Source organism: Vanellus vanellus (genome assembly GCF_965231255.1).
Source record: "Vanellus vanellus genome assembly, chromosome: 5".
NCBI classification, from domain to species: Eukaryota; Metazoa; Chordata; class Aves; order Charadriiformes; family Charadriidae; genus Vanellus; species Vanellus vanellus.
Window position 1 is genome coordinate 13124679 of NC_138910.1, and position 25962 is coordinate 13150640.

At 42.6% G+C, this 25962-nt stretch overlaps 1 protein-coding gene across 1 annotated transcript in view; it reads right to left on the reverse strand.

Annotated features, from left to right (window-relative positions):
- Positions 1–25962, reverse strand: part of PDIA5 (protein disulfide isomerase family A member 5) — a gene marked incomplete at its 5' end in the record, with an annotated part of 106206 nt that overhangs the window by 35350 nt on the left and 44894 nt on the right. The window contains 4 exons of the mRNA XM_082483444.1: positions 462–532; positions 19243–19379; positions 23863–23934; positions 24039–24130. Of these exons, the coding sequence (XP_082339570.1) occupies positions 462–532; positions 19243–19379; positions 23863–23934; positions 24039–24130 (372 nt within the window). The remainder of the gene's footprint in view (positions 1–461; positions 533–19242; positions 19380–23862; positions 23935–24038; positions 24131–25962) is intronic.

Below are 25962 nucleotides of genomic sequence, written 5' to 3' on the forward strand. Positions count from 1 at the left end.
TATATTATTGGATCTCTCTTCTCCAGCCATGCTGATGGAGCACTTAAGATGAAGCTAATGGAGTGATGCAACCATAAAACCAGGGTATTTGAAAGAGGGATCAACCCCTTTGTTTTTTTTCAAATCTAATTCATAAATAAAAGCCTATATTTCTTCACATTCGATGCCTTTAAGTAAGGGAAAAAAAATTCCATTTTGGATTTGATCATATTATGTATAAGGCCTACAGCAGAATACATAAACATTTTTCGATTTTGTTTTCGTTCAAGACAGAATGTTCTTTCTAAGACTTTGGCAGGGCTCATGCATTAGCGATGAGACTGTACTTTGGAAGCACATTTTGAAGGGTCCTGTGGGAGGATGAGAACAGCTGAATTTGTTGTAGGGAGAAAAGTCACTTTTATTACTCCAGTTATTTATTACTGATTATTTGAAGGATATAATAAAGGAAATTAACTTACATCATTGGCTACATGGAGAAACTCTGCAGCCTTCTCATATTCTGGCTTCATTTTCTTACAGTGCCCACACCCTGCCAAAAAAAAACCAAACCCACCCAATTAAATTGTACACGGCATGGTTACTTACTGACCCATCCAGCCATTATCAAAATCCAAAACCATGTGGTAGAGATTTACTAAAATTTAGTATGCATTTTGCTTAATTTGTTTGTAAAGCCTTAGTATGATTTAGGATCTTTTCCGAAGTGGTCACTATAGCTTAAACAAATAATTTAATCTATTAAAAAATAATAATAAACCCCCTGAATTTGCACCCACACTTCTTTCCTCCTAGAAAGTACTATAAACACAGTATTTGTCAAGCCCATTGCTTCTAGCACACTCTTGGGTGAGGCACAACCTCACCCATTTCAGTTTCCAAATCTTTATCTGCTTTAAAAAGAAACAACATAGGCCTTCACGTGACTTCCTGACTTTAAGTTGAGGCTTATACTAGCACAGCTTAATTGAGTAATGTAATTTGAATTAAACTGCACTGATAATAAGCCCCGCTTTACAGTGGTGCAGCATGTCCCTCTAGCAAGGATTTGCACTGATTTAATCACATCAGTGTAATTACACCACCACATATGTTCTCAACATAAGCAGGGCCTGTAAAACCGAGATAATGGTGCTTTCTTGCTCGTGCGAAGTTCTCCAGAGATCTGCCATTACTTCACTGCTAAGTGCTGACATTACAATAAAGTAAAATGAATGCGTGAGCGAGAAAAGCAGATTTAAAATAAATTATTTGGGTGTAAATTAAACTGTCTTCAGTCGGTGCAATTGCTTCCAGGCAAGCTGAACTTTCAGGACCAGGTGAGGTTCCCGCCGCGACATCAGGTTACGCTCCAGCTCCTACGGCACGATGCTGGCCCCCGGGACAGTCCCTTCCTCGCCCCCACACAGCCCCCGCTATTGCCCCCAAGGGACCAGCACGACTGCAGACCCCGCAGGGTCTGAGCAAAGGGATAGAGAGGCACAGATTGACACCTGGGCAGGGCGAGGGCTGGCTCCTGCACACAGACCAGAGATGTGGAGAGCTGTAATAAGGCACATGGCATGACCCAGATGCACTGCATTCGCCTGCCCTGCTGCAATGTAATCTCAATGCAATCCCTCGCCGCACTTTTTCCTCTTGTTTGCAGCAGCAGCCAGCTTTTCTTTCTTCGGTTGTTATTGTTGGAATGGGCACTTGAAAGCCCAGACTTTGCTAAGCTTTTAAAAGTTGTATCAGAAATCTTCAGACGATCAGAGTCGTCGGCTAGAAATCTGTTTCAATGCAGCTTCAGCAAAAGCTGTTTCTGAGGTGTACGGGTAACAGGGCTGGGGCTATTTTTACACCACTGTCTAAAAGAAAATAAACCAAGGACTCTGAATCTCAGTGGTGCTTTGATTCCCTCTAATGGGATGACTGCCGAAGCCAGCACACACAAATCTAAGCTTGAACTCAACCAGACAACCATGTTTTATATAGTACAAGTCAAAGAGCATTCGCACCCAAGAAGCGATAGGACATTCAGGTGTAACTTTACCACAGCAAACAGGGACTTCAGCAGAGCTCCAACCATCGCAGCACACCATGAAACACTTTCAGGGCACAGTTATAGCACTGGGTGGACACATTTGAATAACAACTGCAAATCCCACCTGAGAATTATGGCAAATACCCAAATGGTTGCTCCCAGACTGAACTCCAGTTCAAACACTAGCTAAGGTCCATGTCACTTACTCATTTGCATAGCAATCGTAGCATTAAAAAGCCCCATGTCCTTCTTTTGAGCAAAACCAGTGCTTTAATGTAGTAGGAGCAGCAGAACGAGGGGTTCTCAGGAGGAGGAGGAAGCTTTGCTTTGGTTTTTCATGGTGGTGGGAGCACATGAGATCAAGCTGGGAGCTTGATGTGACAGCTTCAGAGGTGAATTCAGGAAGAAGCTGGAAAAGGCTGAGGAAGAGTTACCTTCTCAGCACCGCTTGTCTTAGTTAAGAGCACGAAAGAGGCTGGCAAAATGATTTATTTGCCACCCACAGAAAACTTGCAGGCATATGGCTTTGTGGAAGGGGCTGACAGTTCCCTTTGACACCTGCCCGAGTTGATTTATTTCTCCTTTTAGGAGCAGGGAACTTGATTCATTTTGTGTTCTTCACTTCTAAACAAAGGGCATCTTGAGTCCCAGCTCCGATACCTGGGAAGCTCTCTGAATTAGCTAGCTTAAATTTGTACAAAACCCACCCTTTTTTGTAGGGGTAACTTCACCTTGGTGGGCTTTACACAGCAGTCCTAGAGCCACAGAAAGCTTCATACTGTGCTCTAGATACAGTATCCACACGATCTACACTATATTCCACAATCATTAATATTAGATCAGATCAACCAAAAGCATCAAACAACCTGAGTTTTCACAAACCCATGCAGAGAAAAAAAAACAACGAAACAAGCTAGGCATACTTTGCCCAGGAAATAAAAACCAATCCAAAGCACCTGATATTCACGTCAGTAATATTTTGGAGAATGATATCCAGACTATGAAATGTCACTGTTCCAAGTTCTTTCATGGACATCACACAGACACAGCACTACTGACTGCCACAAAGCTAAGTCCTTCTGCTTAAAATAAAGGGGAAGCAGGATCAGGTCTTTAAAGGCACTAAAATGCAATCTGAAGTCCTCAAATCCTTATCATGCAATGCTTGTTCTACCTCTGACAGAGGACAGCATGATACGCCCAGCCTTGAAGAAAAGCCACCACAATAAACAGAATCTGAAAGAGGGACAATGAATCTCAAGAGCTTCTTCCACAATAAACGATGCTTCTCTGGCCATCTTTATGAGAATTTTGCTATTGCGTGCTACAGCCTGCTTCCACCTACCACTGCAGAAAAGGAGATACAAATTAGAAGTCAGACCTACACACTGCAAATCAATTCATCTCTCCTATGATTATTTATCCTACCTTTCAATAATCCTGTAAGGATTGCCATTAAATTCTCAAGGCCAATGAAAAAGTAATTTAAATAAATTCCAAGGTCACTGCCTCTCCTTTGATTGCTACATTAGGTTGTTCAGCAGCAGCTGTATCCCTCTGCGCTGAGCTCCTCTAGTTTTAGACATTTTCTGTTCATAAAATGAATGGGAGAATAACAACAACCCTACAGGCCCTTAGCCCAGATGCTCCAATGCGCCACAAAAGGTCTGCTGGGATAGTGGAAGGAAGCCCACAGGCCTATAGTGGGCATCTGTAATAGATGTGCTCTTAGAAGCTGTACTGTCATGTCAAGTGTATACTGACATTAAAACTAAAAGACTAAGCAAGGGAAGCGACTCATTCAAACCCAGGTGAGAAGAGAAAGGTCACAGTCGACACAAGGATGCCCCGCAGCCTAATCTAAGCACTGACATCCTCTGAGCCTCTGTGGGTCATGGCCGGAGGAAACACCCAAGGGACATGTAGCTATCTACACAAGAGGACTCCCACGCTTCCGTCTTTTCTTGCAGAAGAAAAGTAGCCCCCCTGGAGGTGAAAGTCACAGCTACTCTCCATCCAGCAGCAGAAATCAGTCGAGGTTCTGTGCCTGGCTCTGCTGAACAGTTCTAGACAAGTCCTTTGACCTCACAACACCTCATCTTGCTCCTCTTGCAGAAAAGGAGCCCTATGCAGTAAGGGCCAAGGCTCAAATAGAAAAGAGCACACGGAGTAAGTGTAAAGGAGGAGTGTTACAAGACAGGAAAAAGAAGTCAAAGCTTACAAAAATCGGTGCTAGGACAGCTGGTACAAGACAGGCCCTTCTAACCATTTTTAAGAGATGTCTAAATGAAACAAGGATTCTGTTTTCCCAGTTTATTTATAATCAATCTTCTCATTTGCACTGCGCAGCCAAGCAAACAGCTCCTTCCTTCAACACAGTCACTGTCACACAGCTTAGCTCAGCTGCACCCCCAGAACGACAGCAACAGTCTCCACATTGCCCCAGTGCAGACAAGTCACTTCCCTCCAGAATCCCACCGCAGGGCAGAAGACAACACTCGCTCAGCACTTCGTCCTTCCCAGAGTGTGACCGTATGCAAGTGCAGAGGCAAAGGCCAAGTGTGGACAGAGCAACGCTAACTAAAGTGCAAGGGCAAGTAGTGCACGGACAAAGGGAAGGTTAATAAATGTACCAAGCAAATATAGATATTTACGTGGAAAAGAAGTTGTTTACGGCAGCCTGTTTGGCACCATGGCAAGGACTCACAATAAAGGGTGCAGTTGCTCCAAACGTTTTCAGAAGTGAACTAATGCAAACACTTCTGTTAAAACCAAGTTTTGCCTGCAGAAGACAGGCAGAAAACCAGTCAAGTAGTTCCAGCTAAGCTCCTACATTTGCTGTGTTAGTGCCTTCCACAAAATATAAATCTCTGTTTCCCTCTGTCATTCACTGTTTCCTTCTTTCAGGTTATTATGGCTATATAAATAAAACCCACGCTTTTGGTCACGTCCTCTCATTTCAAGACGGCACTGTCTGAGGATGTGAAGTGTATGTGACAAGCAAGAGATAAAAAACAACATCCAGGCGGTTGTGGACAAGAAATTTCTCACATGAAAAACCCTAGAGATAAATTAAATTGCAAATAAAGATTTTAAAATATCATTACATTTCTGCCATTGACAGACTGCTTGAGTACTGTTACCGTGTACCAGCTATTCATTGTATCATGCTAGCTCCACATCCATCTATAGCTGCACACCAAAAATACCACCATTAGTCTAATGAGAAAACAAATTTGAAGCACAAAGCATGTCCTGCTTTCAGCAAATGCATCACTGGCAGTTCAGACTACACTCATGGAAGATTTACAACTTCAATGAAAAAAACCCAAATCTCAAAACATTCATATGCACCTTTGTTCTCTAAAGATTTAACACCCGAGGACATACCTTTCATTTCTCTATTCCTAATCCATTCTGCTGTGACACAACACAGCAGAATAGCCAGCCCTTATGCATGCCCTGTTGTTAACTTTGAACATACACCTGTATATATAAAGTATGAATATGTACGTAGTGAGGAGACACAATCCTTGGAGCCAGGGCAAAGATACACACAAGTCCCAGCCCTCTTATCACCTATGCTAGAATACAAATGTATTCTCTTCTGCCATGGAAGTCGTTAACACACAAAGATTTCTTATGCATCACGTAAAAGAGTAGCTCTAAGGTTTAACATGAGGCAGCTTACAGTTCTCTCACCACTGTAGGAAAGCATAAACTACAACAGCTGCAGATTCCCTTGCATAATTTAGCCGTCTGCATTGCAGACATCTGATGGGAAATCATCCACAAATTTGGCAGGGAGGGAGGATGACAAAAGCAGCTGTTTCTCCCCATAACCACAGGTACACATTTGCAACCAAGTTGGTTGCATGTTTCTTGAACAGTCAAAATGGTCACAGACATCAGGCCATGCCCAGATCTCCAGGTTTCTGCTCTGAAAAGAAACATAAAATCACCCTATGAAAAGAAGGAGCTCAAGAAATTTTATGCATCCTTTTCCCTCTGGGTACTTACTCCCACTAAACCGTTCATCTCCTACTCACCAGCACCACTGCCCACCCAGGTAAAATTCCAGATTCTTGAAGGTGTTTCAAGGCTTGATGCTTTCTTACAAGATCAGCAGGAGCAGCTTCAACATCTTTAACATGACACTGAATTCAAATTTTCAACAGATAGAAAAGTGTGCATGCACGCACAAATTCAGACACCCCTCCACATCACTACTGTGCTTTTAAAGGTAGGTTTGATTTGACCAAGTATGACATTGCTTAGGGATAAGTGACAAGTGAACAGCTTTATGGCTTTACAGAAGACAAAGCCTGTGAAAGGTCAGCATGGAAAATACTCCAAGGAACTAGAAATACAGAATTAGAAGGAAAATACTTCAGCCGTTTGGATTATTGCAGTCATGCTACATTTATGCAGTTGAAGCCTAACGCCTCGGCTGCGTGGGCTGTACAGTTCATCCCAGTGACAGCAGAGCAGTACAGCATCTCGTCCCCACCATTATCACCATCTCACTGGCATTCCACAAACTCACAGTGCAGTCAATCTGTGCGTGCAATGATCTGTGCAAATCCAATCCCAGCATGTGCACACAGAAGAATGTCCCTGCTTGCCTCCAGCAGCTCTTCAGTGTGAAGTCAGGGCACAAAATGACTACTAATCGGTCACCCTTTGTCCTATCCGTAGGACCTGCTGAGGCAGTAGTCACTCCACCCCAGCCACCGTTTCTCTTGGGAACACCTCATGCATGTGCTGCAGAGCACACAAGGCAGGCACAGATGACCCTGCAGGAAAGCCTCAGGGTAATGAGAAGAATAGACCAGCACAGCGTGGGTCACTACCAAACTATTTGGACAGACACAAATGAGGTCCTGACCGGGCCACAGGAGCAGGTCAACACCATGTGAACTACTTGGCACCTGCCTGGTACATGGGGATGCACGCCAAGCGAGCCAAGCCTCACCTCCCTACTTGATCACCTTAGATGTAGAGGTTAAAGCATTTGAAATCCAATTCTTTATCAACTTTTCTATGCTGGCATAACTGTGTCTCCCACCCCCCCAGCATTGCTGAAACTGCTCAGGAGAAGAAGATTCATAACAGCTTTAGACAGTTACAGTTCGAGTTCAGATTATTTATTTATTTTTTAAAAGTCAGTCAGATCACTGCATTACATAAGATAAATCAGATCAAACTGAGAAGAGAGCTTAACCAAACGTATCCTCCGGGAACCTTGCCTGCATCCATGCTGTATTCAGAGCTCCAGCAGAAGGCCTACCTTCAGCCAGCAACAGACCTTGGCAGGGGAAGGCTCAGCACAGAGAGGGAGAAACACCGAGCGGGTCCTGCAGGCTGCCTCCATGGGATTTAAAAGACGACAGCTCTGACAAGCCGCATAACACGTGCTTCTGCCTTCATTTCTGCTCATGCTGAAGCACATCTTCTTTCGACGTAAAGGCTCAGGGGAAAGGGTGAATATTCTTCAAGGCTAACTTCAGCCACAGGCTGCTACCGCCTGGGGTCCCTGAGAGTTAAGCAGGGAGAGAGATTTCTGCTGTCTTGCCCTCAGAGTGCGCTCTGAAAAACATACCACCGTCTGCAATGGCACAGACTCCAGCAGGTGTCCAGGAATGATCTTTAAGCTAATCACCATCTTTATTTAAAATAAACTAACAACAAAAATCACATGGTTCCTTATTTCCACTCTAAATCTGGCTTCAGCTTCCAGCTACTGGAGATTACGCTGCATGTTTATACCCTGTTAGTCAAAACTATGTGGTGCAACTGGTAGAAATCAGTGCTGGAAGACGATGGTGCCTCCTACCATCCCTCTTGGGTGGGAAAAGAAGTGAAGGAAGGTGGATCAGCTGGCATCAGGAGATATGAATTACACTTCCTACACCAGCTTGGAGGAACATGGCCCTGAGTAGGTGTTGAAAATTAATCTTCCCCTATTGAAATGTGAAAGAGAGAGACAACAGCATGGCTGCCTCAAGGTGAAATTGTTGAGAGTTTATGAAAAATACCACCAGAAGGTTTCCTTCTCAATTAAACCATAATTATTCCATATCCAAGAAAGATCCCCCTTGCTTCTCTGTTTCCAGATGATCAACAAAATCTCGCCTTGGGGAGGAAAAAGAGGTTGTACTGCTTTCCCTCACACTCTTACTCCACTATGAAAGACTTTATACTTTGGATTTAGCAATGGAAATGCCAGAGAACAGAGCTCAGATGAAATAGCTTTGAATGTCCAGTTCAGGAAGATAACATAACAAGCAAATGATTTCCTAGGATGCAATTTGTATAAAACATTAGCAAAATGGATGCAATGCAAAGACATCCTCTTAAGAAATGTACATCCCAAAGCACTTGATCTTATGGGACAGGGGTGTTAAAAGCAATGGTGACACTGGCTGTTACCGAAGTTACCTATAAAATTCAAGTATCAGGAAGGGATACTATGCAGAATGCACACTTCTTGTCCAAAATCAGAGCATAAGTGGTTACCAGCTGAGATGCATTCATCTACTTAGGAGAAGTGTGCTGGGATGCTCACTGATCATGAGTGGTCAGGACCCCAGAAGACGTGCCTCCATCATCAGCACAATACCTCAGTACCAAAGCAATGGATTCAATTATTAATAACTCAGAAAGACAGCATCAATTCCCAACTCACCACCTGAAAGGGCACAAGGAGCAGACAGGCAGGCAAGCAAGCAATCTTTCACTGTAGGTTTCTCTGTTCATTATTTGCCCCTTAAAGTAAGTTCTCTATGCTACCTTCCACAGGATAATAAAAATTGAAGCCATGAAGTATTCAGGAAGATAAACTTGATAATGAAAACTCTGCTGGTAATGATTCAAGTAGCAGAGATACTGTAAGGCACTTTCCAAATGAGAGCCCTGCACTGTATATTAAGCTTATCCAGGCAAGGAAATTAATTTATTTCAGAAGAAATAAACCTGGTGCTTAATTCTTAAAACTAATTCCTACTGTTAACCCATCATTAGAGACAAGCAAATTAAACCTATAAAAATAAGTTATGCTCCACTCCTATCAGAACTTACCACGAGAGCATTAAGGCTTATACACACACCAGGGTCAAGCTTGCAAGAGGACAGTCACCCACTCTGCACACTCAGATGAAGACTTTCACTGGACAAAAAAGGCCAACTAAAATTACAGAAGTCCTTTAAAAGACCACTCTGAATAACTAAATCATCTACAACAGATACCCAGAGAAGGCGAGAATGGGGCGAGTCTCCCTTCAGCTGTCACCTCTCAGCTGCCTCTTGGCTCTCTGGCAGCTGTAGCTACTCCTTTGCGGTAGTCTCACTTCATAGAATTGTAGAATACCAGGTTGGAGGAGACCTCAAAGATCATCTGGTCCAACCTTTCTTGGCAAAAGCACGGTCTAGACGAGATGGCCCAGCACCCTGTCCAGCTGAATCTTGAAAGCTCCAATGATGGGTCATCCACCACTTACCTAGGGAGATTATTCCAGGGGCTGATTGTTCTCATTGTGAAAAATTTTCCTCTTGTGTCCAATCAGAATCTCCCCAGGAGTAACTTGTACCCTCATCTTTTCCATGTGACTCCTTGTAAAAAGGGAGTCTTCATCTTCTTTTTAGCAACCCTTTAAATATTGGAACATTGTGATAAGGTCTCCTCTAAGCCTTCTTTTCTCAAGGCTGAACAAACCCAGTTCTCTCAGCCTCAGTTAGTCGGCAAGAGCTTTTTAGAAGAGACGGAAGGCAACAGTAATGCGTGAAATGAGGCAGCAAATCCCCAAAGAAACTAATGTTCCCTTCACACCACCTGCCACACATTCACAGGAAGATTTTTTTCTGATTGGAATAACCTTTGCAAATATCTTCTTTAATAGAGAAACTAATTGCTCCCTATTGGAGGCAAGCGCACAGTGATGAATTTTGAACAAGTCCCCAAAATTTCACAAAACCCAAGTATCTACAGTTCAGCTCCTTTCTTTCCTCCCTTACTACTGCCCTGCATACTGCTCTTGATACCCATAACTGTTATCAAGTTATTCAACATACACTTTGTGTCCCCAGAACAGCACTATGGCACAGAGCAAGTCAAGATTCAGCCTGAAAAGCAGAGTAGCCACAAATGCCCCCAAAGTCTGGTTTTGCTACTCTTTCTGTTATGAAGCTGAACCAGAGCAAGACAAGGCTCTTCCCTTTGAGTCCCAGCATGGGCTCTAACCAGGCTGCAAGTCATCACCTTTACCTGTGACAACCTTGTTTGATTTGTGGACACTCATGGTCGCAGATGGGGTTTCTTAAACGTGGGGGCCAAAAGCCTGATTGTTTGCTACGAGCCCAGGAATGCTGACAGCAGAATCCTACTTCCTTCGTGTTAATCAAGTCTTTGCTACGTTCACATGCCTTCTGTACCCCAACACTTGCAATATGGGAGCATCTTGCAGTCTGGATGTGGCTCGCTAGATAACATTTCACTTTGTGTGGGAGTTTTATCTCCATTTCACTGATTAGAAACCAAGACAAATATTTAGCGACTTGGGTCATGATTGCACAAATCAAAGCAAGGCAAGGAACTAAACTTTTACATCTCCAGGCCAAGGCTATCACTTTTATCACTGGATCATCCTTTTGTATGACTTTGCTCAGAGCACAAACTGCTTCAAAAAGACAATAATCTTATACAAACTGTGTGCTCTAGTATCAAAAGACCGATACAAGAGAGAGAATGGACTCTGTCATTACCGTCATCACCCTTTTCATTAGGTATCCTATAAAGTTTTACTGCACAAGCTAGTTATTAGGATTTTTATACTCTCCACATTCCTATTTATATTAAGTACCACTAAAACCCATATTGATTTTTATTTTTAAACCTTCCAGAAACATAAGTGGGATGGTCATTAAAAGAAAAATCCATGTCAGGTTCTTCATTTTCCAGGTTTGCTGCATTTTCAATGTGTGATTAAATCTCCACTGAAAATCATTGCTGTAATTAGTTTAATGAGGCCGGTCATTGCACTGGCAGGTCATTGCACTGAACTGTTTATACTCCCTGAGACTTTTGGTGATGTTCAAATATATGTAATATCAAGCAACATCCTATTGTAGACTTACACGCTTTTAAATCCTGGTCTGAGTGTCTCAGTCCTCCCCTTTCTGAAATCAACAGTCAGAACTTGCTCACTTCAGTGGAAACAGATTCAGGAGCCGAGAATTTATCTGCTTCTAACTGGTTTATGTGAAGAATGTATCTCTTCCAGCAGCCTGCCAGTAACATACAGCTAAAAAGTGCATACATACAATGAACAGAAAGTTGGCACAACTTACGCTTGTCCACGAAAGCATTTTATTACACATTCCATTAAAAATGCATTAAGGCAACATTAAAGTTAGGCACCTAAGGGAAGCAACGAGTCAGAAAACACAATGCTGAAACCAAAGCAGATCTCTTCTTTTCACCTATCTATCCAGACTCTTAAACAGCAACATTCATCATCCGAGTGCCCTTGCACAACAATTCAATCTTTCGGTGATTAGAGCACTGCAACAGCCCATCGTGACATCTGCAGTGCTTCACTAAGAAACCCAGCAGAGCTAGGTACTGCCTTCTGACCTACATACCGGTCCAGAAAGCCTGCCTTATTCAAAGCTTTAATTACTCTAAACACAAGGAGAGCATTTTCACTGGCTCTAGTAGGAACAGGATTGAGCCCACAGCAAGGACCTTGACACGTGTATGTTTTCCTGTGTATCGTGCTGTGGACTACTAAGCACAACTATATCAGGTGGATATGGCATCTGTCAAGCTTCCAAATACACGACCTGCCTTACACACTACAAACTTCCAGTAATCCGTTCAGGTTGCAGCCAGTGCAGCACAGAATTGCTTGCCTTCCTTTTCTTCTCTGACTACAGCATCACTGAATAATGGGCACAGTTGTTTTTAAAGTACTGCCCGTATGGAAAGTCCAATTTAAAAAGTAAAGTTCATTTGTCAGGTTGGATTGTGAAAGCTTATAAAGACCTTTCAGGAAACTCTAAACAAACCCCTGACCGAGGGATACATCCTGCCAAGCTTTCAGCTTCCAACTCCCTGCTGTTTTGCACAGCTAATGCGCATTTTGAAAACACAGCTCTTCTCTGCAACTTCTGCCATTCAATAAGCTCTTCTCACACAGGACTGATCAACGTTATACAACTGGAAACAATGGCACAGAGCGCAGACACGGAGGGACACTGAAGTAGATGCTATTATTGCTGCCACTGCTGCTTCTCCTGGAAAGCTACTTGAGACCCCTCCATGCAGACACTAGCCAGATACGCAGCTTTTGCTCCAAAGCAATTTGGCTGGTGCCAAGGCTGAGGCCAGAAGGCAAACCTTTGGTGATGCAAGAGTATTCTCCACTTGAGCTAAACCGATGCCATCAACAGAGACAGGCTGAAGCTTCTTATGAAGAGCTATCACTAGAAGATGTCAAAAAAATTAAAGGGACTCCTAGCACAGGTCTAACAGGAACAGCTTCCCAGCTACCTACTGTTTGTCTTCATCCTAGAGGCTGTACATCTGAAGGCAGATGCCAAAAGCTTTCTATTTAGCCACTGAACATAGCCAATATTTTATTTTTAAAATCACAAGTGTCAGATATTACAAGGACAAATAGAAATTAAAGGATGTTTCCATCCATTCCACATTCAGTGTTGCTTGTTGTTTGGATAACCCACAAGCCTTTAACTTTTAGTTAGCTGGTGCAACTGCATTGGTTTACATTTTTTAAAAAAATAATTCTTGATTGAATCGTGAATTAGCATGGAAAAGATTTTATTTATTTATCTATCACAGGCTGCCAATGTTAGGCTGCTGCTGACCTGCACTGGAAAGGCTATTTTTTCAGGCTGCGCAGTAAGTTAATTCTTCAGCCTTTTCAACTCGTGGCCTTTCTGTTGAGGCTGCCAACAGACATACCAATTAGTGCTCACTGCAATGGTAGCTTGCTTTCATAAGGAACCAGTGGGGGTCTGAAAGGGACACTTATTTATTTATAGTTGTAAAACCCAGTTTGAAAAAAAAGATTTGATTCTGTGCGCACATTTTGGGTTTGCTTTACTTTAAATATAAACTGAGCAATGGATTCCTACATCCTAATCTCACCACATGCAGCAGTAAGAAACAAACCCAAGACCACTGAAACCAATGATGGTGTGCTGGCAGGGAGAGGTCCAAGTCCGTTGCTTGGTTAGAAGCTGGAGGCCTTCAACTTGTATTGGGCTAATTGGTTAGCATTCTTAATAATGAGTCCACAAAGTGGCTTAAAACCTTGGGTTTTCATGCACCAGAGGGAGGAGGGAAGGAGGGTAGGGTGTGAAAAGCTGTTTTTCAAAGCTAAATTGATAAAACAGCTCCCCGTGCAATTAAAAGCCTGCAAAGCTGAATAGTCAGCTTTGGAAAGCACTAAGCGTGCAATTTATTGGGCTGGTTTATAAAGAGAGAGAAAATATCTGAGGACAGGAAAGGAATTTCACAGATATTTCAACAACACATCAAAACTATAGCGCATTTTATCATCTCAAGATTTATTTTTGCCCTCCCTTCCATTAAAGGGGGAGCAAGAAAAGGTATATCAGGGCTGCATCTCCATAGCAGTTTCCAAGAACAAATTAAGGAGGGGAAGGAAAAAAAAATGAAAAAGAAGAGAGCTGCATTTTCTGTGCCTTCCCTGCTTATCAAGGGAGGAAAACTGTGATGGCTCCAATATCCCCACTACAAGTACTGGCATTTTTTCTAACCTAAAGACTTGCAACTACAGCTTATATAAAGCCTCTGAAGAAGTTCTATGAAGAGGGATGGGAAGATGGCAGGTTTAACATGAATTTAAGGTCATGTACAAGGAAGAAACGTTGCAGGAAAAACATTTTAATAGTTTAATCTTTTAAAAAGTAAATGCCCAATCACACCAACAGTAAGGTCAAAGTGCCTTTCCCCCCCCCCCCCCCCCCCACTACCTCTGGCATCAGTAGTGGACCATGGACTTTGCTATGGCTGATGGGGTATGACAGGAGGGAAAAAATCAACCATCAGAGGTGACTGATGATCACGACTAATTAGCAACACAGACTACTCAGATCTGTGTTTGCTGCATGTACCCAGAGAGGCTACAGCTCGTGGTGGCACCAGGACATTATTGTACATGAGGCTGCAGGAACAGGTACGCTTTAAAATGTTAGCTATGTCATTTGTGCTAACAAAACATAATGAAAAGTAACTCCTTTGCATGAAAAGCAGACACTTTTAGAACCCATTTCTGAATTGACTTTAATTTCAATCCTAGACTTTAAACACCTTCAGCAGCATTTGAATTGACTTATCAGCGACTTGGTTAGGTTTATTTTCTGAAAGACCCCGAGATCATGCTTTGGAGAAAACTGCTGGGAAAAATGTAGAAAGGGAAATTTGTGGGGTTTTTATTCCTTTGCCAAAACCAAGTCCGAAAGACTGCAAGCTGCACTAATTTAGCAAATATTTTGGCGAGAATTATTTTTAAAATTGCATTTGACTCAGCAAATAGTTTGATGGGGACAACTGAAAACAAAAACAGAGCGCTTTTGTGATTCAGGAGCGTTTTAAGTCCTAGCAACTTCCTATGCCACTAAAGCATTTAACAACACTTGACTGGCAGTATAACTCAAATTTAGAGACATTCAGAACCCAGCTGTCATCTTGGGCATCTAAATAAATTGATCAGCTGTAGGCTTAGATATCAAGCAGCAGATACAGACATAGAGTCTTTATTATTATTGCTAACAGAAGACTATCATAAGCTGCATCCGTGCCTTTATTTATGTTGTGGTACAGAAATAGCTTTGGTTGGTGTGATACGTCTTCTGTTACAGACTTGGAAATAGGCTCGCTAACATAACTATGCTATCTCATATTAGCAAATATGATCAATCCAAGCAAAAACGCCAAATCCACTGGGGGAAAGGACCATTTATTTGTTCTTTTGTATAGTGCAGATCTCAGCTCATAACTGAAGTTTCTGGGTACAACAGCAACACACAGAAAAAACACACAGAAAAACACACAGAAAAAACACTTCAGATGCTTTTTCACTGCAAAACTCCACTCTGGATATATCCAGGATAACACTATGCTCACCACCTGCAATTACAACATTTCAGCAAAATGCTTGAATAAGGAGCACAATGCTGCACACCCTTCGCAGATGGCTGGGGAGGGAGAGTGCCTTCAGACTCCTGGCTGTTCGGGTCGCTGTTGACCTATGCTAAATATTCAGATTTATTGAACGTCCTCTTAAGGGCTTTACAAAGGAGTTTCAGAAGGTTAAAAATCCTGCTTTGTGATCCTAGTGATCTGCAAAACGAAAGCAGGGTGAACTTATCCTGCCCACCCACACTCACCCATGATTCTCCAGGCCAGCAGTAACGACTCAAAGCAGCACATCTTCTGTTTCATGGCTGTGCTAAATTATTGCAGAAAAGGTATAAGGTCTCTGATAGCAAGAGGTGCAAGTTGCATGCTGCAGACCTTCCTGATGTGTTTAAATCACACGTAGCTACTCTAGTTGAACCTAGTTACGCTAGGCTGCACTTAACACAAAATGCTGTGACGCCTTTAATTGGGCTAGTAAGTGCAACTGATTGGAAATAATTATAGTGTGGTCCTCAGGGATGATCATTAGTAGCCACAGACACGGAGACCCAACTGGCCACATTCATCACAGTGTCTAATTCTGCAGTTCACAGGTATGTACCAGGGATGCGTTTGGTTCAGCTGTATCTTCAGCCCTTGGAGGAGGGGGAGAGGATAAAAAGCTTCCAATGCCCCACACATCTTTTAATACTACACTCTATTAATGCATTGGCCATCTCACTACGCAATTAAAGCATCAGTAAAATAATTCACCCTCTAGTAAAAGAAATTCTCATGAACACAAGATTGATAGTATGCTAGAAAAACACCAAGTCACGTTTACGCTGCATGGTGACACAGGGTTTTAAATACTTGCTAATTCCAGGCCACTGTTGAAATCCCCTTGCTTAGTTACACAGAAGTATATCCTGAGTTCTAGGCCTTTTTTGTACACCTGTTTCGACTTTTTTTTTCACTAATACATAATTTTTGAAGAAACTTTCTCATCCTAAGCTACCGAGGTTAAAACAAGTAATACGTTACCTCTTTTTACCACTGCTTATCTGGAGTAATTTATCTCCTAATATTCATAAGGTGACTCCATTTGCACATTTAAGAAGTGCTAGGAGAAGATCTTTTAATCATGGACATAACTGTTTATGATAGTTGTATGCCGTTAATTAGTTTGCAAGCCTTACGCTCTCTGCTGAGAACGCCCAGAGAGGATTCTCACTAACACAGATGTTTTACACATGTACAAGCTGGACCTGGGGAGGAATAACCCCGTGCATCAGTACAGGTTGGGGGCTGACTTCCTGGAGAGCAGCTCTGTGGAAAGGGACCTGGGAGTCCTGGTGGACAAAGGGATGACCATAAGCCAGCAATGTGCCCTGGTGGCCAAGGCCAATGGCATCCTGGGATGCATCAAGAAGAGTGTGGCCAGCAGGTCAAGGGAGGTCATCCTCCCCCTCTACTCTGCCCTGGTGAGGCTGCATCTGGAGTGCTGTGTCCAGTTCCGGGCTCCCTGGCTCATGAAGGATGAGGAACTGGAGAGGGTCCAGCAAAGGGCTACAAAGATTATTAGGGGATTAGAACACCTCTCTTACGAGGAAAGGCTGAGGGACTTGGGTCTTTTTAGTCTAGAGAAAAGAAGACTGAGGGGGGATCTCATTAATGCTTACAAATACTTAAAGGTAGGGTGCCAGGGGGGTGGGAACAGTCTTTCTTCAGTGGTGCCCAGTGATAGGACAGGAGGTAACGGGCACAAACTTGAATATAGGAAGTTCCATCTTGACATGAGGAGGAACTTCTTTCCTTTGAGGGTGGCAGGGCACTGGAAGAGGCTGCCCAGAGAGGTTGTGGAGTCTCCCACTCTGGAGACATTCAAAACCCGCCTGGACGCCATCCTGTGCAACTTGCTGCAGGTGACCCTGCTCTGTCAGGGGGGTTGGACTAGATGATCTCCAAAGGTCCCTTCCAACCCTGACCATTCCGTGATTCTGCGATTCTGCATGTAGGCATACCGCTACCACCTGAATGTAAATAAAATGACCCAAATATTCAAGTTGCATTTAAAATGAAGTTGTTCTGGTAAGGAACATTCTTTATCCCAATTCTGAGCAGCTGGAACATGTTATCAGGAGATTGCAACAGCCTGATTCAGGCATTTGATTTACTTTCCAAACAGCATTTGCCAAAGTACTGCAGTACCTTAGCACACAACGCCCCTGAGTACAAAACATATCTAGCTGGAAGTACTCCTCCTCTCCAAACAGGTCATGCAATATTGTTACCACTAAAATTGTATTATTTGTGTTTGAGAAGGTATTCAAACAAAAACAACCTAAAAACTGAACAGAGCCCTGTTCAGATTTATAACTAACTGGAATTTAACATAAAATTTGATTGTAGTTGTGTGTATTCATCTATTTTTAATAGACTTCCTAAAGGAATACGGTTTGCAGGGCCAACCATCGATTTTTTCCCTCTCCTCCTCATCCCAAATACATGACTGGACTCCTTTTCCACTTACAAACTCAAAAAACAGAAAAGCTTTTAAGTACAACTAAATCTCTGTAAATATACAGAAATCTGGGGCTAGAGAGAGAGGACACTTATCCCAAACCATTGGGCACAGAGAGGTAAAAGGAGGAAAATTTAGCAGTTACATTTTGTTTGGCAGCAGTTGTTCAGCCAAACCAGCAAGTGTGCAGCTCCCAAGGAGCAGCAGCCCATGCTGCTGTTTGCACGCTGGAGTGCATGGAAATCTGGGGAAGGAAGGATTTGGGTAATGAAGGATAACTCCTGAGCAAACCAGGCTTCATCAGTTCTGCTACTTGTGTTTTGGTTATCAGTCCAGGCGTTAATCTCCGGTCCCACTTTCATTAGTACAAATAATCCAGTGAACACAGTGACAAAAAAGCAGCCAGTCACCTGCTTCAGTGGATCAAATCCCCAGTCATTTCATTGGGCAAAGGAAATTCATTATGGTATGTTTTTTCAAATGAGTCTTATGAGCAGACCTCTAAAAAAGGCATTTTGGAGCTAACTCCTGCTGACTTAAAGGGAAGCAGGATTTCAGCCTACGTGTCAAGACCCTCCGTTGTTCAGCTGTGAGCACACAGCCTGCCTCCAGAGCCCTAACCTTCAAATTTATACCCACGAAAATGAACATCCCACCAAAGTGTGACTGCCAGCAGAGCAGCAAGAGGAGACTGAACCTGTGTTATTACCCAACACAGCAGATTTGAGCCTGAACCTTCCATCACAGACACAAAGAATTGGTAGAACCACTTATGTAGCTGAAATAACTTACATCCTAAGTGAACAAAGTGGTTAACACGCTCTAATACTCAACAGCGTACAGGAGGACGACGTGGCTGGAAGAGCTTTCTGAGGGCAACTCACTCCATTTTATTGCTCAAACTAAAACCTCAAGTCATGGAAAAAAAATCAGCCCAATGCATTCTCAGTCAAACAGTAAGCAGTATTGCTATCAGCTCTGCATTAGTTTTCAAAATTCCTGGGGACTTTCTGAACTTAGATCAAGTTTTAGCATTACTTCAGCACAGTATGTAATGACCACCCCCCTTACATTGCCAGAGAACAAGCTGCAGCAGAGGAGTGGAGAGAAAATGCTCAAAATGACACATCAGCAGACACGGACAAGAACTCAGGAGTTCACAGTTCTCCAGTTGAGTTGCATAATCAACGACAGCTCTGCTTTGAAAGCAAACAACGCAGAAGAGCTGAAAATGGGAAGTCATGCTATAAAGTGATGAGTACTCAGACTATTTAAGCATCATTGCACTCTTCAGCTATGTTTTGACTGGGCCTACAAAGTGTCTCTTCCAGCAGTACATCTCTGTCCTAAACTTGAAGTCAGCAACTTCACAAACATTTCACGCCTTGTGTATTTAACAAATATCACAAACAAGAAAAGCCTGGACTTTGAGTTCACAGCTCTGTGAAACCCCCACCGAAAGTCATCGTTGGTTTTGTTAGCAAGCATTTGGCTCAGGGTACAGAATAGAATAAAAAACAAACTCACATGGTGCATGGAACATCACTAGCACAGAAGAATGATCTTTTATAAACTTGTCGAAGTCCTCATCAGTCAGGTGATAAACTACATTTTCTTCATCTGCCCAAGGAGTCTCCGGAGCCTGTGGCTGAGGTGCCTGTGGGCTACAAGACAAACAGACACAGCTGAAAACCAACTCTCAGGTGCTAAGCAGCCATTTTGGCAAGTCAGACTGCAAGAAACCACTTTGTGCAGATGTCTGTATATGTATGACACACTAACCCTACTGAACAGCTTCCACAATTGTACACACCCAGAACTCTTAAGTACGGAAACTCAGATAAAACTGGAGGAGGCATAAAAATCCTCAAGAAGCTCATGAGCACAGATTAGCAATGGAAGGGGATGCAGTGAGGAGATAACCAGGCTGCTTGGTTATTACATTACAGAAATCAGATGCATTTTCTGTTATTCTTTTACCCTCCTCAGCTTTTCTCACAGCATTCACACTTTGTAGTTCACAGGAGCCATTGCAAATGGAAGAAAAAAGTAGTAAGCAGAAACAGCCAATCTAACCAGTCACCTTGAATACAGACAGCATGATTAGGGCTGACAGGCAAAGAAGGAGGTGCAGTGTTGGGACCATGAGCTAGCTACACAGACCGTTTCCCCAGGAATATATGGTTTTACCCTGAACAACCCTGCTTCCCCAGGTCACATCGTTATGTCCTCACTTAACAGTGAGCTCATAGGCCTAATTCAGCAAAGCTACTCAACTGCATGCTTAACCTAAAAGATAAGTGACACGTTCTACCAACTTCACTATGATTGTACATGAGTTTAACCATCTTTGATGGATCAGAGCCAGAGAGACCACTCAAAGATATGGTGGCAAATCTGGAAACTGAACCCAAGCTCCTCCGGACCACTTCAGTGCTCATCATCTGGCTAAACAATTGTTCCTGGGTTTTATTAACATACATTAAAAAGAGAATTTGGCAGATGTCACCTGAACTATGTTAATTGACATTTTATTTATTAAAGCAATGTTCACATAAAGGACACCCAAACATAAGAACATTTGGAGCCAGACTTTGAAGCTATTTTATCCTTGCCAGTTGTAGTAATGAGTTGCAAATACCCCTCAAATTCCCCAAATTCTTTGGCAAAGTACAGGTCTGGATGTGACCCCACCGCTGGCAAAGAGATTTACTATTTTTGATTAAAATGTATTATTGTGTTAGCTGCCTGGAACAAAGAATGGTAAATGGATTTAACTCATTTATCCTGCCTTGCTCATTTCTAGGCTGAAAGCCTAGTTTGACAAAAAAAGCAGTAGAGAGATACACAGACTCAAATAGCAAATTCTGTTGATGTAAGCAATGGGTATGATCCAAGAATATTAAGCAATCCATGCAAAACTGTGATGCACACCTCTGCTGCTGCTTATATGATAAATGAACCAAGAAACAAACATCAAAGCAAGGATCAGAGCTGCACCCAGCCAAGTGGCCGAGACAGAAAAAGACGTAGGTCCCTGTCCTCAAGAGTTTACTCTCTAAAAGCTTAGCAGATAATCAGTTTGCTTGCTGCTAAGCCTGTAAGAGAGCAATAATCTGCAGGTATCCTGGCAGAGTGAAGGCTTTCCAGAAAATACCATGACACTTTATGAATTTGGAAGGGGAGTTGAGTTGAGTAGGCAGGGCATGATGAACATGGACACAGTGGCTACAAAGCATTGGGAGAATGCTGTGTTTGGCAGGGCCCGGCATGACCTATTTCAATAAGGAATTAGTAAAGCAGGGCACAGGATGTTTATTCAAATGGCCTAATTTAAAATGCTGTGCATGCTAATAAGCCTACACAGGAGTTGGTGAGAAGCACCTCGAGGCCTGGAGGAAGCAACAAGCAAAATCTAAAGTGTCATTTAAAACTGAGACAAGACATATCAAGGCCTGAAGACCAAAAATAGGATGACAGAAGTCTGGAAAAGTTATCAAGAGCTAATTCCATTAAGAACAGAGAACAGGTTCTTGATTTAACTGAGTAGTGGTGCTGAGGAAGGGCCTGAGAAGAGTTCGTAAAAACAGCAAGACAAACTAAGCAGCTATTTAAGGCAGCAAGAAGTTGTCTGGCTTACCTACCATCCAAGCCAATACAGCTGCATATCTGATTTAAAAAAAAAAAAAAAAAAGGAATTGTGGTATGCACAAGATAGCATCTCTGTGTTAATTATGCTGCGTGTTGTAGTAAGGCTGTATGATGGTTTCTCTCGATCAACTCATAAAAACATCTGAAGCTCCGTAAGATAGTAGCCAGTGCTTATTAGGGAAACAAGAGAGGTTAAGTAGCTGTAAGACTGATGCATTAGCAAACTTCAGTGTAAGAAAGAAGCACTTCAATAACAGTAAATGAAAAGGTGTTGGAGCCCTCCAAGTAGCAGCTCCTGTTCTGAGAGGAAAGAACATGGAAAAACATCCTTTCAATAATTTAAATAATTCTAACCTTCACTAAGTTGTATCAGACCCTCCCCAAAATATTAGCATAGATCAACCAATTTCAGCACTTTACCAGTAACATTTAAAGGGAAATAAAAACAGAGAAGGGGGAGAGGGAAAACAGTTGCTTTTTTTGCAGCGTGTACCCAGTGTCTACAAAAAATAGGTCATTTCATATGGCTCAATGTCTGCTGGATTCTCTTTTGAGAATCGGCAATGACAGCACATGTGCACGGTATAAAAGCACATTGGCTCTCCTCACCATGGGCTGCCATGTACACTCTGGCACTGCTGTGCCCCTGCTCTGCAGAGCAATGTCTTGCATCAGAGTGCCTTCCTGACATGATTTTAACATTATACTATTCTGAAATATACCCTATACACCCTGCAGCCATCTAATTACACTCTTTGGCTTTCCTAAAGCCCTTGCAATACCACTTGACTACTAGTACTGCAGATTCCTGAGAGTAATATAATATTATGCATGTAAGAGATTTACCCCGTATATGGTTTTAATTGCAAGATCAAACTGGCAAAATTCAAGTATGTATCATTTCTCAACGTAGTTTCCTTAAAAGTTGTACTTATTACACAAAACAGGGGCAAGAAGACTACTGCTCAGATCAACTTTTGGGAAACCAATAAGCATGCACTGGCACTAAGTGAGGACAAACAGCTGCCTTTAGCTCTGGACTGATGAAATATCAGCCAAAGCCCACAGTGGCTTGTTAGCAGAGATTATCATTGGAAAGAGCTTGCAGCTGTTCTGTTTTGCCTCCAGTAGCTGTGTTCACTTGCTGTCACAGCACTGATATAAAGGCACTGCATATTACAGGGATTATCTGGATATTACGTGGGCAGACAGGGAAAAAACGCACCCCTAACATCTGATGTTTCACATGTGGTAGCCAAGAGATAACCACATCCTTGCAAAACTGAAACGCATAATAAAGTGCAGGTGATGAAGTCATATCCTTGCTGATCATGTCCTCAGCATTGCTGGAGTTGCCATCTTGATTATTCATATCTGAAGGCTTAATGGACTAAATGAGGCTTAAAGACTATGGCTAAATTCCTCCTCTTTGATCCACCAGGCAGTACTTGCCTGCAGTGTTTGTACCTCCTGATGCTAACAGGAATACTGCCATCACTTCATTCATGAGTGATTCATTCCTGAAGCACCTACCCTACCACTGCTGGAGACCCTGGGCTGCCTGCAACCACACATGTGCCCCCAGCGTAGCCCCACTGGTATAGCAAGACAGTTTTGCTAAGCCATATTATCACAGTAGTTTGCAACTGTCTGTTCTTTCCTATGCATTTGTTTCCTTTTACTAGCTTCATTTCAAGATTATACCCGTGGCTGCAGCAAACAAGGGAGGGTTACAAAGATGACATAACGCCCAAGAGCCGAGGATTAACTGCTAACGGTATTTCTCCATCACCAGACTATCTTAGGTCTCCCCAGCTGCTCTGTCAGCTTCACTGACAATGTGGTCATTTGCACCAGCTGAAGAGCAACTGTACACACTCACACACTTTTCTGTCCCCCTCTCAACTGCTAGTTCCATAGGCCCATTCAGCCCCCAAAATACTTATGACTGCAAATAGCTCTCTTTAGGTAGAACAAGATGCTTTCAACACCACTTTACATCATGACAGGAAACACAGACTTTGTAAAAATGACTAGCAATCTGGGGTGCCTTGATCTCTGGTTTGTCTCTGCAAGACACTCTAAAGGATACAGCTAAAGGTTGAACAACCAATGAGAACTGCACACTTGGTATACGCATTTTTAATAAAACAACAGAAGTCAGACCTTTTGCAAGGTATTAAGTTCAGGCAACCAAGATCACTGGAAATTTAAGTTGGCGTTTTTAATGAAGCTGAGATCCGTGTATCTGCATTTATTTTGGTCCATAGACAGTCTCCTATTACAGACAAAATGCAATTGTAAAATGCAAGGCATGCATGCTAAAACCCAAACATTAGGCAATCTCTCTGTACCAGTTTATCCAGCCTCAGCGGGGTAGTTTTGTTTGCTCTTCTGAGCAGAGGGAATGAGGGAGATGACTGTTCCTAAACCATTACATTCTGTAAATAATGAAGAGTACATAAAAGGTGGAGTGCATGAAGTTCAATGCCTTACTTTTTCAGCCACTCCGCTATATCTGCTGCAGTAGCACCATAGTTCTCAAAGTGGAACAGGAACTTTCCTTTCCTGTTAAAGCAACAAAACAAGGTTTAGTCCTTGCCCTGGAAGATAAGAACATGCAATTATAGTTGAGTATATGATTTCTAAAGTAGTAACAAAACATAACTGACTCAAAATAGCAGATTGTAGGATATCCCCGGACATTGTATTCTTCCTTTATCCTTTCAAATTCAGCAGAGTAAACATTCATCCCCGCAAGAACCTGAAAAAACAGAGCATAATCAAATTGATCCTTAGAATACAGCAGGAACACTACCATTTTTTTTTTTTTTAAAGTAAAAACAACTAAGCTTTGAGCAGATTCTGATTTCTTTCATATTGCTGTAAAGCAAGGAGACCTCTGTAAAAGGCAGTGAAGTTTTTCTGATTTTGTGCAAGGGGGAACAGAGCAATATTTGAGTCTAGTCCACACAAAGCAAACACCAATCAGCTTGTCACCTCCTCATTGGTCTCGAAGTGTCTCTGTTTCTTTTTATTCACCCACTAACATAAAAAGGGAATTCTCTCAATCACACTACTTAGCTCTTCTTTGTGTATTTGGATTTTAAGCTACAAGCCTAAGTACATGGCTAAGTTCACATCCTAACATTAGCTAGGACACAAGAAGTTCCATTCACCTCTCTGGTTTCCACTCCAGCAATGAATTTACATGTCCAGAAGGTCTAACCGACCAAGCACTGCATAATGAACTGTACTGTGTTCAGTTTTGGGCCCCTCACCACGAGAAGGACATTGAGACACTGGAGTGTGTGCAAAGAAGGGCAACGAAACTGGTGAGGGGTCTGGAGCACAAGTCTTATGAGGAGCAGCTGAGGGAAATGGGGTTGTTTAGCCTGGAGAAAAGGAGGCTGAGGGGAGACCTTATTGCTCTCTACAACTATCTGAAAAGAGGTTGCAGAGAGGTGGGAGTCGACCTGTTCTGTCAAGTAATAGGTGACAGAACAAGAGAATATGGCTTCAAGTTGTGCCAAGGGAAGTCTAGATTGGATATTAGGAAAAATTTCTTTACTGAAAGGGTCATCAGGCATTGGAAGGCATTACCTAGTGCAGTGGTGGAATCCCCATCCCTGGAGGAATTGAAGGGTCCTGTAGATGTAGTGCTCAGGGATATGGTTTAGTGCTGGGCTTGTCGGTGTTAGGTTAATGATTGGACTAGATGATCTTACACACCTTTTCCAATCTAGAAGATTCTGTGATTATCCCAGTTCAAAAATGCACTTACTGAATGGCAAGGGGAAATCAGGATTACTTTGATGTGAAAGTAAAACATGCCCTATTTCCATGAGTCCAGGAAATACAACATAGCATTTATATGCTTTAAATACATGAACTTACCTGACTGATAGCGTATAATGAGACTTAAGAATTAACCTTTTCCTACAGATACCACAACAGGGGCACAGAAGCATAGTAGCTTTTCGGACTAACAAGTGAAACAAAAGCCTCCCCTTCCCTCTATCCCAACCCATCCTCTTCCTCAGGAGCCCTCCCCCCCAAAGCTTCAGGCTCAGGGCTCCTGCAAGTTATCCTGTGCCCTGTCCAACTGTCTTCCAAGAATTTCTGACTTGAAAATTTGAAGATGAGACTGAGTTTCTGTGGGGGTGGGATTCACACAGAGGTCTTTCTGCTGTCAAACCTTCAACCGGTGAGTTGCTGAGATACCACTTCATGATTAACTTAGTTTAATGGCATTGATGGCTTAAATCATTTTAGCAGCAGGGTCTTAATCCAACCTCCTCCTCCTTCCCCCTCCAAAACCAGAATTTTCTCCTTCCAGCTGAAACACCACATCAGAATTTAATACTAAGTTCCCGACAGCAGCAAACTGCACACACCAACCAAATGTGCTCAGAGCCAGCATGAAATGAATCTTAAAGCAGAAAATTCTCATTTGAAGGCCAACCTTTTCTAAGAATGTGCTGGAAAGTCACAAAAAGATACTTTGTTTTCTCTCCCCTACCTTGAGAAAGGATAAAGGAAAGATAACCAAGTACAGAAATAGGGTTTACACTGGCTGGCCAAGCATCTTTGAAT